This window comes from Lynx rufus, unplaced genomic scaffold (assembly GCF_022079265.1).
Source record: "Lynx rufus isolate CCGP_SWC_20201006 ecotype Redwood Valley unplaced genomic scaffold, mLynRuf1.p SCAF_10, whole genome shotgun sequence".
In the NCBI taxonomy this organism is placed as follows: domain Eukaryota; kingdom Metazoa; phylum Chordata; class Mammalia; order Carnivora; family Felidae; genus Lynx; species Lynx rufus.
In genome coordinates, this window is record NW_025814824.1 from 84,278,482 (window position 1) to 84,293,458 (window position 14,977).

The 14,977-nt window shown below is 39.2% G+C and overlaps 1 protein-coding gene across 6 annotated transcripts in view; it reads left to right on the top strand.

Annotated features, from left to right (window-relative positions):
* The window catches only part of GAPVD1 (GTPase activating protein and VPS9 domains 1), a 76,953-nt gene that overhangs the window by 50,193 nt on the left and 11,783 nt on the right, over window positions 1-14,977 (top strand). For 2 of the 6 annotated variants that reach the window (XM_047069497.1, XM_047069504.1), the window contains exons 12-21: window positions 525-659; window positions 1,136-1,255; window positions 5,088-5,165; window positions 5,301-5,671; window positions 6,636-6,723; window positions 7,730-7,810; window positions 11,352-11,474; window positions 13,034-13,163; window positions 14,182-14,291; window positions 14,487-14,646. In XM_047069497.1, the coding sequence (XP_046925453.1) occupies window positions 525-659; window positions 1,136-1,255; window positions 5,088-5,165; window positions 5,301-5,671; window positions 6,636-6,723; window positions 7,730-7,810; window positions 11,352-11,474; window positions 13,034-13,163; window positions 14,182-14,291; window positions 14,487-14,646 (1,396 nt within the window). Of the gene's footprint in view, window positions 1-524; window positions 660-1,135; window positions 1,256-5,087; window positions 5,166-5,300; window positions 5,672-6,561; window positions 6,724-7,729; window positions 7,811-11,351; window positions 11,475-13,033; window positions 13,164-14,181; window positions 14,292-14,486; window positions 14,647-14,977 lie in introns of those variants that run through there. The other 4 variants (XM_047069511.1, XM_047069515.1, XM_047069520.1 and 1 more) reach the window with 3 other exon arrangements.

A 14,977-nucleotide genomic window follows, 5' to 3' on the forward strand; every position in this document is an offset into this window, starting at 1 on the left:
AATGAAATGTCAACTACCAAAATGCAGATTTAAGTAACTGTATGTCTGAATTACATTCTTTGTTATCTGCTTGGCTCAAGAATAGTTAAGTGATTCTGATATGTGTTTTATAATATTAATGCATTCAGACATGCTAACCTTTAGATAAGGAGACAGTAGGATTAGCTTACCATCTATTGAGCATCCATAGGAGTTATTTTTTAGAAAATAGTTGGTTTAATGCTAAGCTATTCTGTATTTTCTTGTTGAGTTTACTTGTTAACCAACAGCATACTTTATGAGATTAGTGATCTGCAGGCAGAGTTTTCACTTTTGCACGATAGACTGGCTCATATTGGGATGAAAATCACAACCTCAACTTCTTTAACACTCGATCTGATCAGCTGTGCTAACTGGCCCAGACTTAGAAATCTGTTTACAATGATTTCATTCATGCTCTGGTAGTTTTCCTCATCTGGGTCACAAGCTGAAACTGTGGCATACTAACAGAATCACTAATGTGGCACCTCATGTCTTCTATTTAGAGGCCCCGGATCTAAAGCAGGAGGAACGTCTACAAGAACTGGAGAGCTGTTCTGGACTGGGCAGCACATCTGATGATACGGATGTCAGGGAGGTCAGTTCCCGCCCCAGCACACCAGGCCTCAGTGTTGTGTCGGGTATGTCTGTCTTGTTTTAAGGAATAAGGATTGCAAGGTGTGTTCCCACCTCCCCATTTATAAAATTGCTAACAGAGAAAGGTGTTTTATTTATGAGTTGAGGAATTTTCTGGAAACAGAATTGTTTCTGAGGGACCTTAAATCTCTGAGAACTTAATACGTGGCTCTATGGAGTCTGTTGAAGTAATTGGCAAACGGTCTGTGCGTGTTCTCTCTCTAATTCTATCTGTTCTTGGTGGCCTCTGCTACTGTATTTAGATACCACATGATACTTGTGATTATGTTGTACAAATCAAGGTAAACATATTTAGGCAGTAGTACAATAAAAAGGATATGATACCCAATGTCTCACATGTATAAACCTGGGACACAAAAAATTTGAGAATATTTACATTTCTCCAAACTTCATATACTTTTTGTGTGGTTATTTTGTTCTTCTTGCTATTTATTTTTTACTTTATTTATTTATTTTAAAGGCATAAGTGCAACCTCCGAGGATATTCCCAATAAGATTGAAGACCTGAGATCTGAGTGCAGCTCTGATTTTGGGGGTAAAGATTCTGTCACTAGTCCAGACATGGATGAAGTAACTCATGGTAAGAAGTAGAAATGAGAGTGACCTAAAAATGATCCCATTCATGGGTGACATTGGCAGTCTTCCGTGTCTGTTGGTGATAGTACCAGTTGTTCTAGCACTTTGGGGCATGATTTGGCAGCAGGATAGAAGGCCTTGAAAATTCAAAACTAAATGTGGTTCAGTTAGTCCACTTTAGGAATGAATTGTAAGGAAACAGTTCCATGTATGCAGAAAGTCTTGTGCTTCTAATAGCATTTATACTGGTGTTGTCCATAACATTTATACAGGTGTTCTCCATAACATTGATTCGGCAGAAAACAGGAAACAACCTGAGAATTGGAAACTAGAATTCCTACATGCGTTTTGATGCAGCCACTCAGAATTTATGCAACTGGATTTTAAATCCTCTAAAGCATGTGAAATCACATGGAAAATTTTGGAAAATTTATCCTAAAGAACTTCCACATATAAGATAACGAAACATTACAAAACCGATCATAGAGAAAGTTCAGGAAAGAACTACCAAAATGCTAGCAGTAGTTTTTTTGTTCTGAGTACTGGGTTTTTAGATTCTTTTTCTTTTTTATAAAAAAATTCTTTGTTTTTTCTGAACCAAGGTTTCTGATCCTCCACACTATTGGCATTTGGGGCCAGGTAACTCTTTTGTTATGCAAACCCGTTCTGTGCATTATAGGATGTTTAGTGGCATCTCTGGCCTCTACCAGGAGCACAGCACCCCTCTTCTTCCGCTCTGGTTGTGACAACCAAAAATGTCTCCAGATAGTGCCAAATGATCCCTTGGGGCACAAAGTAGCCTGATTTGAGAACTACTGTTGTAAATGAGCAATTTTCAGAGTATAGTCTTCTGGACCACTAAGGGCCCTTAAGGCCCTTTTGGGGGCTGCAGGGTATGATGTCAGAACTGTTTTCATAATAGTAAAAGATTGTTGTCTTTTCTCTGTGTCGACATTGACACTGATGGTGCACAGGCCAAGGTGGGTAAATTTGCTGGAGCCTTAGCATGAAGCAGAGCAGTGATAGCAAAGTGTTAGTGGTCACTGTATACTCTGTTAGTTAGAAAGCTTTACTTAGAGTGTCTTTCATGAAGCAGTAAAAATTATTTAATTACATCTCAACCCTGAGTACACATCTGTCTAAAATTCTGAGGAAATATGAAATACCCCTAACGCATTTCTCCTACATTCTGAAATGTGGTGAAGTGTCTCAAGGAAAAGCACTTGTATGGTTATTGGAGCTGTGAGCTTAACTAGCTGTTTCTTTTCTTGTTTGTTCTTCACAAAACACCATTTTTACTTGAAAGAATGACTGACAAAAACTGTAGTTATTCAGATTTGGGTGTTTGGCAGGCATTTCTTAAAAATTAACAGAGTGAGCCTATCACTTCAAGGAAAACAACTGACTTTATTGCCAATGATAAAATTCACGCTTTCATATAAAAATCAGAATTTCGGAAAACTTGTATCCACCTCCATGACCTTGACAGCTTTCTGATACGTAAAGACTTTTCTGGGGAGATTGGAGGTATTATTAAGATTGTGGTTTTTTAATATTATGTATTGAAATGTGTCAACCTGTGGAAGATCTGTATATCTAATTAAACCAATATTTTCCAGGTGATCAATACATGATGTTACAAAAATCATTTAAAGTGCAAGAAACACAGACCAACTAATTTTAATGTAACAGAGTACAAAAAGTTCATTGATTTGGTGTCACATTCCAAATTGTAGCTTACCTTTAAAATATTCCTTGTCAAGATTTGGTGTGGTAGCACAGAAGAATGTCCACAGTTATCTGAAAAGGCTGTTATATTAAAATATCTTCCCATTTCCAACTACATGTCTGCGTGAGGCCAGCTTTATATACTTCAACCAGAATACATACCGCAACAGATTGAAAGTAGAAGCATATGAGAATCCAGAGGTGTTCTGTTAAGCCACATGTTAAAGGAATTCGTAAAAATGTAAAAGTGTCACTCTACTTGTTTTTTACTTTGGGAAATACTTTTTCATTAAAAAAGAGTTATTTGTGTTACCATTTAATGGATATGTTTAAATGAATTAATATATAAATATTTATGTTTGTTTTCAGTTGTAATTTATGATATGGTAACTATCAATAGGCACAACCAACATAAATAGGCTCTGAGGGGCAATAGTTTTTAAGAATGTCAAAGTGTCCTAACAACAACAACAAAAGAATGTGAGAGAGTCCTAAGACCAAAATGTTAGAACTGATATTCTAAGCTGCCTTTCATAACAATACACTATTTTTATAATTTTAATAAAGGAAGGTGAATATAAGACCTAGAACAAAAGAAGAATCAAAAGGCTTAAAATCCAAGTACTAGCATTCATTATCATGAAAGAGCTCAGACTCAAAAAGTTTAGAGTAATAGTTTCTTTTATATATTTAAAAATTTTAGCCTCTGCATATTTAATTAGCTGTTTCAATATTTCTGATTTTGGCTGTGTAGACATATGCTTAGAGGAGTCATTTTTACTCTGTAGCTGAAAATACTTCGAGTTTGTTTTGTGGTGTAATGTAGTATTATTCATTTTTGTTATGAGTTCTTTTATAGTCATTTGCTGAGAGCAATATCAGAATTTCAAATTTTACAACTTTCTATTTATACTTCTTCTAGGTAATATTCCCCTTATTTTTATAGGTAGAAGGAAGACGAGACTCAGGGAAGTTGTGACATTCTGAAGATTTTGATGTGATTTACATTTTTTGGCTCTACTCTTTACATTAAATATAATACAGTTTGGCCATTAAAAGTAATCAACATGTGGATGCTAGACCACTTAAATGTCATTAAAATCCATGTAGGTAGATAAAAACATACCATGAATTTGAAGTAATCAGAATATATTAGGTTCTTTTTTTTTTTATTATTACTTAAAAAAAATTTTTTTAACGTTTATTTATTTTTGAGAGACAGAGACAGAGCACAAGCGGGGGAGGGGCAGAGAGAGAAGGAGACACAGAGTCCGAAGCAGGCTCCAGGCTCTGAGCCGTCAGCACAAAGCCCGATTCGGGGCCTGAACTCACGAACTGTGAGATCATGACCTGAGCTGAAGTTGGATGCTTAACCAACTGAGCCACCCAGGTGCCCCCTAAATGTTTGTTTGTTCCATTTGAAAGTGTGCACGAGCAGGGAAGAGTCACAGAGAGAGAGGGAGAGAGAGAATCGCAAGCAGGCTCCGCACTATCAGCTTAGAGCCCAACGTGAGGCTCGATCTCACAAACTGCAAGTCCATGCCCTGAGCTGAAATCAAAAGCCAGATACTTAACCAACTGAGCCACCCAGGTGCCTTGTTTTCTCCCTCCCTCCCTCCCTCCCTCTCTCTCTCTCTCTTTCTTTCTTTCTTTCTTTCCTTCTTTCTTTCCCTCCCTCTTTCTTTCTTTCTTTCTTTCTTTCTTTCTTTCTTTCTTTCTTTCTTTCTTTCTTTCTTTCTTTCTTTCTTTCTTTCTTTCATGTTTGTTTATTTATTTATTTTGAGAGAGAGTAAAGAGGACCAAGCAAGCAAGGGAGGGGCAGAGAGAGAATCCCAAGCAGGCTCCTCCCTGTCAGGGCAGAGCCCGAAGTGGGCTCGAACTCACGAACCATGAGATCATGACGATCTGAAATCCAGAGTTGGATGCTTAACTGACCAAGCCACCCAGGTACCCCACATTCTTTTTGTTTTTTTTTCCCTGATATGCCCCTCAGGTTTTATTGATCAGAAAAGGAAAACCTTGGAAGAATGCTAGAACCTTTTTCACTGTGTAGGAACTCTTACTGAGTGATGAGTTCTGATTTCTTACAGTTTGCCTGTTTGTTTTAGGTGCCCACCAGCTGACCTCTCCTCCTTCTCAGTCCGAGTCTCTACTTGCCATGTTTGATCCACTGTCTTCACATGAAGGTAAACTAGTCAAATGAGCTTTTTGACTCTTACCCTGGGCAGGAGAACAGAGCCAAAATCCTTTGTTAATGCCTTTTTTGGCATTAAAATGCCTAGTTCTGTCTCAGTTGCAAACTTTTTTTCCTCTTGTTCCAGGGGCTTCTGCTGTGGTAAGGCCAAAGGTTCACTATGCCAGGCCATCGCATCCACCACCAGATCCCCCAATCCTGGAAGGAGCTGTGGGAGGAAATGAGGCCAGGTTGCCAAATTTTGGTTCCCATGTTTTAACTCCAGCTGAGATGGAAGCATTCAAGCAAAGGCATTCATACCCTGAAAGATTAGTTCGCAGCAGGAGCTCTGATATAGTCTCATCTGCCCGGCGACCTATGAGCGATCCCAGCTGGAACCGACGTCCAGGGAACGAAGAACGAGAACTCCCTCCAGCTGCAGCCATTGGTGCTACTTCTTTGGTGGCTGCACCTCATTCATCATCTTCATCCCCGAGTAAGGACTCCTCAAGAGGAGAGGTATGGGACACAGGCCATATCGAAGAATTGTGCTGATTGTGGTCAGCTTTAGTGTTCTATCTACCTGGCTGTCTGGTTATCTGAAATTAACATGGCATATATAAATCTAAGAGGAAGGACAGACAGTAGTCATGATTAAGGGTGATCTCTCCATCTAGTTTGTCCACAACTGTGGTCCATGGGAAACCTGTACTGTTTTGCTTTTGTAGTAATATATTATGCATTTTTGTGACACTTTTAACTTTTCTGCAAGCAATTTTTTATTTAATTTCATTTAAACCTTACAGTTTCCTTCTGAGTTGAGAAAGTGAATGATTTGTCTGAGGCCACATGATAGGCCAGTAAGGAATAACAGTTTCTGCTCTTTGACATGTGATCTTAATAACTCATTATAATTGGTGATCAAAACAAGAACTCTGAAGTTGGTTGGATCTGGGTTTGAGTCCCAGCTATGCCACAGGCAGACTATGTAACTTTGGGGAAGATGGGGAGATAACCTTTTTTAGCCCCTTATTTCTCATCTATAAAAAGTTTAATAGTAGTATTTATCTCCTAAGGTGACTGTGAGGTTTAAATGGGACTATATATATCCTTACACTCAATATTTGTCACGCAGTGCATACTCAGTTTTATTGGTGCTACTACTGCTGTCGTCTCTGCTACCCCTCTAGACTTTATTTGCATTACGCTTGCACCTTCCCTAAGTATTTATTGAGTGCCTGCTGTATGCTAGGCTCTGTATTAAGGTTTCAGTTTATTAACAGTAATGAGATAGTGCCTGCCCTCAAGCAGATCATAGTCTGGTGCTTAAAAGGTGTACTTCCATATTTCAGAAGCAATAAGAACAGTTTGCTTTTAAGACAAACACGAGTGGTTTTTGTATTTCACAGACAAACTGAAATCCTTTTCATAGTAATTTATCCTGCTGTCCAACTCCAAATAAAGCATCAAACTTTTTCTACAGACTGAAGAACGCAAAGATAGCGATGATGAGAAATCAGACAGGAACAGACCTTGGTGGAGAAAACGTTTTGTTTCTGCCATGCCTAAAGGTAATTTTATAAAATATTAGAATTATATTAGCAACAAGAAGCAAAGCCCCCAAATCTCTTCCAGAGAGCCAATATGTCAACTTCTCTGTGAGGCTTGCTGGACCTAAGTTTCTAGCTGTTTTGAGGGTATAGAAAATGGTTTCACTCAGGTGAATGCTAAGACAGACCTTTAGAAATGATAGTTCTTGTTCATTGCATGAAGTGGTAGTGGTTTCATACGTGGAAGTCAGGCAGGTGACGGCTGTTTAAATATCATATATTGTTGAAGTTAAAGATAGGACTTTTGACATATGTATTGCTAATAATTATTGCAGGAAAAAGGGATGCTATTGGTAATTAAACATTGAAAATTTATCCTTTACATTCCTGGAATAACTTAAGCTTTTTATGGTTATGTTCGTTGAGAATGTTTATATCCTGAATATTAGTGAGTATTTTGGAAGGCAGTTGTATAAAATCGTTTTATTTGCTTTCTCTTTTTTTTTTTTTTCCTTGTGAATAGCCTGGCATTGTACCAGTAGATATTGAGAATTGAGTTGACAAAAGCGTCTCTTCCTGCAAGGAGAGATCGTCCAGGATTAAAGCTAGGGACTTCTTCTGAAGGCCTCTTCTCGGCACTGTGGCACTCAGGAGCTGAGGAACACTGCTTTCACGCCGCACTCAAGCCCACTTGATGAGGAGAGAATGAGACTGAGAGCTTTGAGTGTGTTGTTTTTGAGCAGAGGTTAAGAGGCAGTGGTTTTGATTTAGTCCCAATAGATTCGAATTAAATCATTCTTCCTGTGGCAGATGACCCCAAAGCAGATTCTGCGAGCTTCTGTAAGAACCTTCAATGCTATCTTAAGAACGATTATCAGTTGACACTCGGGATTTCTTAGCTTTTAAACTTTTCACCTTCCTTTCACTTAGAAATGTTGGCACACCAGTTAATACTCCAAAATGACTGCTGTCTTCCGAGTAGTGCAGTATGTTATATGTCACACTACTGACTTTATTTAATTTCCAGCTCCTATACCATTTAGAAAGAAAGAAAAACAAGAAAAAGACAAAGATGATCTGGGGCCTGACAGATTCTCAACACTCACAGGTTTGTAGACCATGGACTTCCTGGCTCCTTCATTCCCAGAGCACATATTTCATAACACTTTTTCTTGGGTGCCATAAGCGTTGCCTTTCTAGAAGAATGTGTTTGTGTGTGTACAGTGGGGAGTATGTTCTTCATAGCTCTGTGGTATCCAGTTGGTGGCCACAGTGAATCTCAGTGTGCTCTTCCTGCAGACCGCCACCACCATCATCATCCTCATTATCATAACTTCTGTTTATGAGGAGGCTCCCGATCCTGGGCCTCTAGGCATTCCCTACAACTCGACATGTCAGTGGGATGATGACACGCAGTGCCTTTTAGGAAAGTGTGGTGATGGTTCTAGTGCGATGCATGCCACATCTTTGGAACGTTGATTGTATAGTTTTGCTAATGTTGATCAGAGAATTCTAAATTTATTTCCATCTATAGTTCTTGATTATTCGGGATCATAGGGAAATTCTGCTTGACCTAATCGTTTCCTTTTTGTGTGATAAAATGTTCAAACAGTATCATAAATTTATGAACTTTGCCAGTTTTTTACAGCTTGAATCCTTTTAACATTGCTGTCTGGCCCAAGGAAAAGACACCTAGGGGTTGGGTTTTACTTTATTCAGCATTTGTATTTTTGCAGCTTTCTGTTTGGCATATTATGAATGAGCACCCTAAAAGGAATGAGTTTGAGGAGTAGTGTTAATGACCCAACCTTGAGTCTGATAGCTTTGTACTGTTTCCGAGGACTGTAGAGCATCTAGAGGGAAATTAATTTCTCACCTCCTTTTTTTCTTACCTTGATTTTTCAATTATGTTATCCCACTTAGTTAAAATGAAGATTTTTATTAAAAAATGGCATAGGTTTCCAAAGAACATCCTCCTCAGAGAGCTCAGTATAGTACAGGTAGAATCCCATTTTAATGCATGTTATTCTAATATCTGGCTCCTTCTAATTGGATGTATTTCCATGGTCTAGCATACCGTCTGGTGAGGTGACTTTGTGGGAATGAAGGGCTTTGGAGAGCAGGAGCTGGGCTTCCAGGCCATGGTTCTGTGCGAGAGCCAGCAGGCCTCTCTTATTCAATCAGCAGATACTTTCTGAACATCTGACTCGTGCCAGGCACTGTGCTAAGTGTTGTAGTTATTAAGTCAAATCACATGTCCCGTCTTCTTCAGGAATTACAGTCTGATTGAGAAGAATTGGAAACATTTGTTTCCTGTCCGTGTTCCTAGTATTAGAACACCACTAGCATTTATGGAGGGAAATTCTTATAATGAAATCTGTTTTTAAAATGTCGAATCAGTCATTGGAGAAGTTATAAGTTATTTTTTACTTGTGTCTTTGGGCAAACATATTTCTTGGTTCTTGGTGCCTAATCTAGAAGCTAAGTAGGGTAAGTTTTTTTCCATAAGATACTTCATTTTCTTTGTATTTGATTCAAGCAACTTAGATTCCCTACTAATGTAGAAATATTTCTACCCAGTTCTAATTAGTTACCTGTTGAAAATTATCGTTAAAACAATTTTTAAATGTTATGAAAGGATATTTCTTAACAGTCTGTCCATAATCCAGTCACCCTAACTGTTCTTTTTTTTTTTTTTTCCATGTTCTTTCCCAGTCTTTCCATATTTGTATGTGGCTTTTTCATGACTGAATCAGATTATGTGTGTAACTTTGCATCCTTCTTTCACCAAATGTGATTTCATAAACCCTCTCCAGTTTCTGCTAGACATGGTTGGTTTTTAATAATTTGTAGTGACTCACAGATAATCTGTCATATCATTTTATGGCCTCCTGAATGTTCTCTTACTTTTGGATACTTAAATGGTATCCAGTTTTTTACTGTGAAAATAATGCTCACAGCTTCGTATATACAGCATTTTTTGTTTATTTCCATTATTTTCCTGGGATAAAATTCTTTTTTTTTTTAATTGTTAATGTTTGAGAGAGAGAGGAAGAGAGAGAATCCCAAGCAGGCTCTGTACTGTCTGCACCAAGCCCAATGTGGGGCTCGATCCCACCAACTGTGAGATGATGACCTGAGCTGAGGTCAAGTCAGATGCTTAACCTACTGAGCCACCCAGGTACCCCTTCCTGGAAAAAATTCTTAAGAACGGCATAGAATTAGAGGTTATAAGTGACATTATGGCTTTACGATTAGCCAAATTTTATTCCCTTTTTCAGAGCCCTCAACAGCACTCAAAACCAATAGCAAAAAGGTACTCCCCTTCCAAAGAAAGATTTTGTAATGATAGATGTTTTATCAGTTTACATTTTGAAGATCAGATTTTATTAGAACTCTTTTCTCATGAATTCAAATACCATTACAGCAGAAAGATTCAATTACTTTGGAAATCCTCTTTTTCTGTAATTTACTGCAATTGTACAGAGACATGGATACTAAATTTTATTTTCCATGGAAACGGAAGAGCCCATGAGCATATACTGCTTAACCTTTCTATACCTGATTTCCTCCTCTAGAGAGTGAAGGTGATAAAAGTACCTCCCTGTAGGGTTGTTGTGATGATTGAGATTGTTCGTAAAAGGTGCTTAGCACAGTTTCTGGCATGTGGTAAGTGCTCAAGAAATGTTAGCTGCTATTATTATTAGCTGCTATTACGCACACACATATATAATCTAGTGATTTTTTATGTGTTGTTAGACTTCTTGAAAAATGGGATTCTACCAGAATACGGACATTTGTGGTTACCTGCTTGGTCTGGATCTATGTCAGGAGTTTGCATTTCACTATAGAACTTTATTTTGTCCCATGGATCTGTAGCAGCTCTTTGCTTTGATGACTGTTAATTAATGATTCTGCCATCTTAGGCTCCAGGAACACATTTCAGTGTGCTGATTTTGCTGACAGGATAATGGTCCTGAAAGTAAACAGTGCTACATCTGTGATTGTGATAAGTTTTTTCTCCCTGTACCCCGGGTACATTTCCAGCACTCTCCAGCAGTGGCTAGATTCACAAAAGTGCTCTCTTCCAGCAGCTTCACTGTCGTGGTCAGATTTAGTGAGACAGAATATTAATATCTAAAGGTTTGAAATGTGTAGAGAGAGAAAGTCATACAGCAAGAATGGAAGAAGGCATTTTTTTTTATTACTTAAAAGGGATTAATTCTAAATTTGATACTTTTTTTTACCCTTCAGCATGGAGATGTCTGAATAAATGAATCTGCCTATAACAATGCATTGTTGGAAGTTCTGTTAGCGTGCATTGCTAATAACAGTGACTTGAGTTATAAGCACTTTAGAAACCCATCATCCATTTAGTCTGCACTGAATTTCTTAACACCATCATGCAGAATTTTGGCGATGATGAGAAAGTGGAGCTAATCCTCCCAATTGCGTGCTTTGGCAAGGCTCTCAGACCTAGAAATGGGACGAGCAGGCAGCTGCATGGTGCCTCTTAACATTGAGATATGTGCTCTTTTTAAGTCTCACCTCCTAATCCGTCTTTGGGATTATGCTACTGGTATCATACTAACATCAGAGTTGGTGCAAACCAAGGGAAGCTAATTCTCTCACTCTCCTTTCCCCTGCAGATGATCCCAGCCCTAGACTCAGTGCACAAGCTCAGGTCGCTGAGGATATTCTGGACAAATACAGGAATGCCATTAAACGAACCAGCCCCAGTGAAGGAGCAATGGCAAACTATGAAAGTACAGGTGATAATCATGATAAAGATTTGAATATAGTTAACCCTAAACAGTGTGGGGGTGGGGGTGGGAAAGGGGGTAGGGGCACCAACCTCCTGCATAGTTAAAAACTTATATGTGACTTTTGACTCCCCCAAAACTTAACTGCTAATAGCCTGCTGTTGACTGGAAACCTTAACGGTAACAAATAGTTAACACATATCTGCATGTTACACATTTAATACACTGTATTCTTACGGTAAAGTAAGCTAGAGGAAAGACGGTGTTGTTAAGGAAATCATTGTTAAGGAAATACAGTCACAGTACCGTATGTATTTATTGAAAAAAATCCATGTAGGGGTGCCTGACTGGCTCAGTCGGAAGAGCCTATGACTCTTGATCTTGGGGTTGTGAGTTTGAGCCCCCACTTTGGGTGTAGACATTGCTTAAAAATAAAATTAAAAAAAAAAATAAGGAAAGCAAATCCATGTATATGTGCACCCATGCGTTTCAAACCTGTGTTGTTCAAGGGTCAACTGTACTAACTTTAGTATCACAGTGAAAAAAGTGATCTGAATAAAAAGTAGCTTTTTAATAGCTACTTTGAATAGTGTTCAGAAAAATATGGTATAATCCCCATGATGAAGAGGAGAGGAAAAGTATATAAAAGCATAAATTGTATGCACATGTGTTTATGCTTGTATGTGCACAGTGTCTCTGGAAGAATCTGACAAACCTGTAATGTGAGCTGGCTCAAGGGAAATTCATAGGGAGCACAATGGGAAGCCGGAGTAGAGGAGAACTTCCCATACTTATTATTTTGAAAAAATAAATAACAAAAGATTTGAAAGAATAGTACAGTGGAGGTCCATATTCCCTCTACCTTTATCAGGTGTTAACATTTTGCCACCTTCTCTCCATGTATTTTTTCCTGAAGCATTTTAAATTATCTCCTAATAAACATATTTGCCCATGTAAGGACAGGATCTTTATTATATTAATGAATTTTTATCCCTTTTGATTTTGTACATGAACATATTCTCTAAATTGGTTAATTAGAAACATAAAAACCGCTGTGGGAACCACAGATCTGTCCTGGCTGCATTTGTGAGTTCGTCCCAGCTCATTCTTGGGCAGTGGGAAGGGTGCTCAGGTCTCCCAGCCTCCTTACTAGGGTGCGTGGTTCACCTCAGCAGCCAGCTAGCCCAGGGCTTTTACAGCAAGCCACTTTCTGATTGGGCAAGACCCCATGTCTATAAAAGAGGGTTTTATGTAGAGTGATTTTTGAGGCTCCTCTTGGTTCTGTGGTTCAGTGAATCTGATTAGAGCATTATCTGTTTAGTCACAGACGTTTGTTGTTTTGAGTTAAGATTGGTACAGGAAGTAAAAATCATTCACTTCTCAACAACTGCTCCCTTGATTTATTGTCATTGCTATCAGCTTGTTTAAATGAAGTGCTTTTCCTTCTTTCTCAAAGCACTCCGGCTGAAAAGCACAGTGCAAATTTATTGTTGAGTTGCTCTGAACACGTACTAGTGCTAGGCCCCCAGGTTAACCTGCTTATCCTCTCTGGGGGTGGGTTTGTGTAGAGGTCATGGGTGATGGTGAGAGTGCACAGGACTCTCCTCGTGAGGAAACGCTGCAGAACATGTCGGCTGATGATCTCCCGGACTCCGCGAGCCAAGCGGCCCACCCTCAGGACTCCGCTTTTTCGTACAGGTATTTCTTTGAGAGGATTGCGAATTTGTGGGTTTGGACTTTGCATCAGCACTGTTGTCACTGCAAGTCAGGATTCATTGAGCCATCTAGTAAATGTATAAAGCAGGGGAGTCGTCTGGGTGGCTCGTTCAGTTGAGCATCTGAATCTTGATTTCGGCGCAGGTCCTGATCCCATGGTTGTGGGATCGAACCCCACATCAGGCTCTGTGCTGAGTGTGGAGCCTGCTCAAGATTATCCCTCTGGCCTTCTCCCTCGTTTGTGCTCTCTCTCTTAAAAGAAAAAAACCAAACCAAAAAAAAAAAAAAAAGTATAAAGCAGAGAGAATGAATGAAATGCAGTTTCCTGAGAAAACCTTGCTTCACTTTGGATTCCATACATCAAACACTTTAATTCAGGAGTGAGAAAACATCCACCTCGTGTGCTCACAGGGACCACATACGTCCTTTAAATGAAACAAGTGGCAGTGCCTTTGCAGACCCCAAGCTCCCTGCCCACATGGGAAATGCTGGGGGAGACCAAGTGGGTGGTAGGGTCAGCCGCAGTTTCAAGCAGTAGAGTGATAGAAAGGGCTTCTTGTCGAGTGGTCAGCTTGTCTTGTGTCAAGATCAACCTTTCTCAGGAGACCTGGTGGACAGTGTTCTTAGTTTGGATGGTGAGATGGTTCTGGTGACTTCTGTGGTCCCTCCTGACCCTGGCATCATGGCGCTTTCTCATTCTCCTCCCAGTGGCCGTTGTGGGATTTGGTTTATGTTACAGGGTCCAAAAGGATTTGTTTGATTCTGGTGACTTTACAGAATAGTCCTTGCTCAGAGCATTTTTATATAGCCTTGCTCCTCGGGTAACAGGTAAAGCCTGTTCCTTTAAGTGAGCTGTCAGTAAATTAAAAATTAATTTTTTATTTATTTCTGCTCGAAACATCTGAGTCCTGAGGTAGCATATTAGTTTGTATAGTGAGTGTTCATAAAATATGACCATCTCTGGATAAAGAAATTAATGTACTTTTGGTTCATTCTTCAGAGATGCAAAAAAGAAACTGAGACTTGCTCTTTGCTCTGCGGATTCCGTTGCTTTCCCAGTGCTAACCCATTCAACAAGGAATGGTCTACCAGACCACACAGACCCAGAAGGTAAGTTTTTCCTGTATTTATAGGTTGGATCATATGAAACCGCCTGTATTCCACTGTATTTAAGCTGTGTAACAATTCCATATGGTTTAGTTCTGCTGATCCATGGTAGAGCAGAATGGGATATCCCAAAGGCTGAGGGATGGTATACAATGGAAATTCTCAACAATAACAGAATTCTGTTGTTTGTTTGTTTAGACAATGAAATTGTATGCTTCTTAAAAGTTCAAATAGCTGAAGCAATTAACCTACAAGATAAGAACTTAATGGCTCAACTTCAAGAAACTATGCGCTGTGTGTGCCGCTTTGATAACAGAACTTGTAGGAAACTGCTGGCCTCTATTGCCGAGGACTATAGGTAAATACCCAGCTTGCTTCACTTGTCAGCCTATTTTCAGCTCCAAGTGTCTTTTTTTATTTCACAAGTGAATCTGGGCTTACTGCAATGTGCTTGGCTGTGTTTACCTGGATGACGAACACATTTGGATATTTATCTGGAAGTGTAGTTGTAAATGAGCAGTTCTGACTAACAGAGAAATTCAGTTTCCTTCAGCTTTGCACAGAAGCCGTGCTAGCAGAGGTGAGGCCAGAATAGCTAGGATATCCTTCTCCTTTTTTTCGGGGTGATAGGAAAAACTATTTCCTGGAGTAGGGAAGGAGTAGGCCTAAAAATTGCTGCCCTCTGTCTG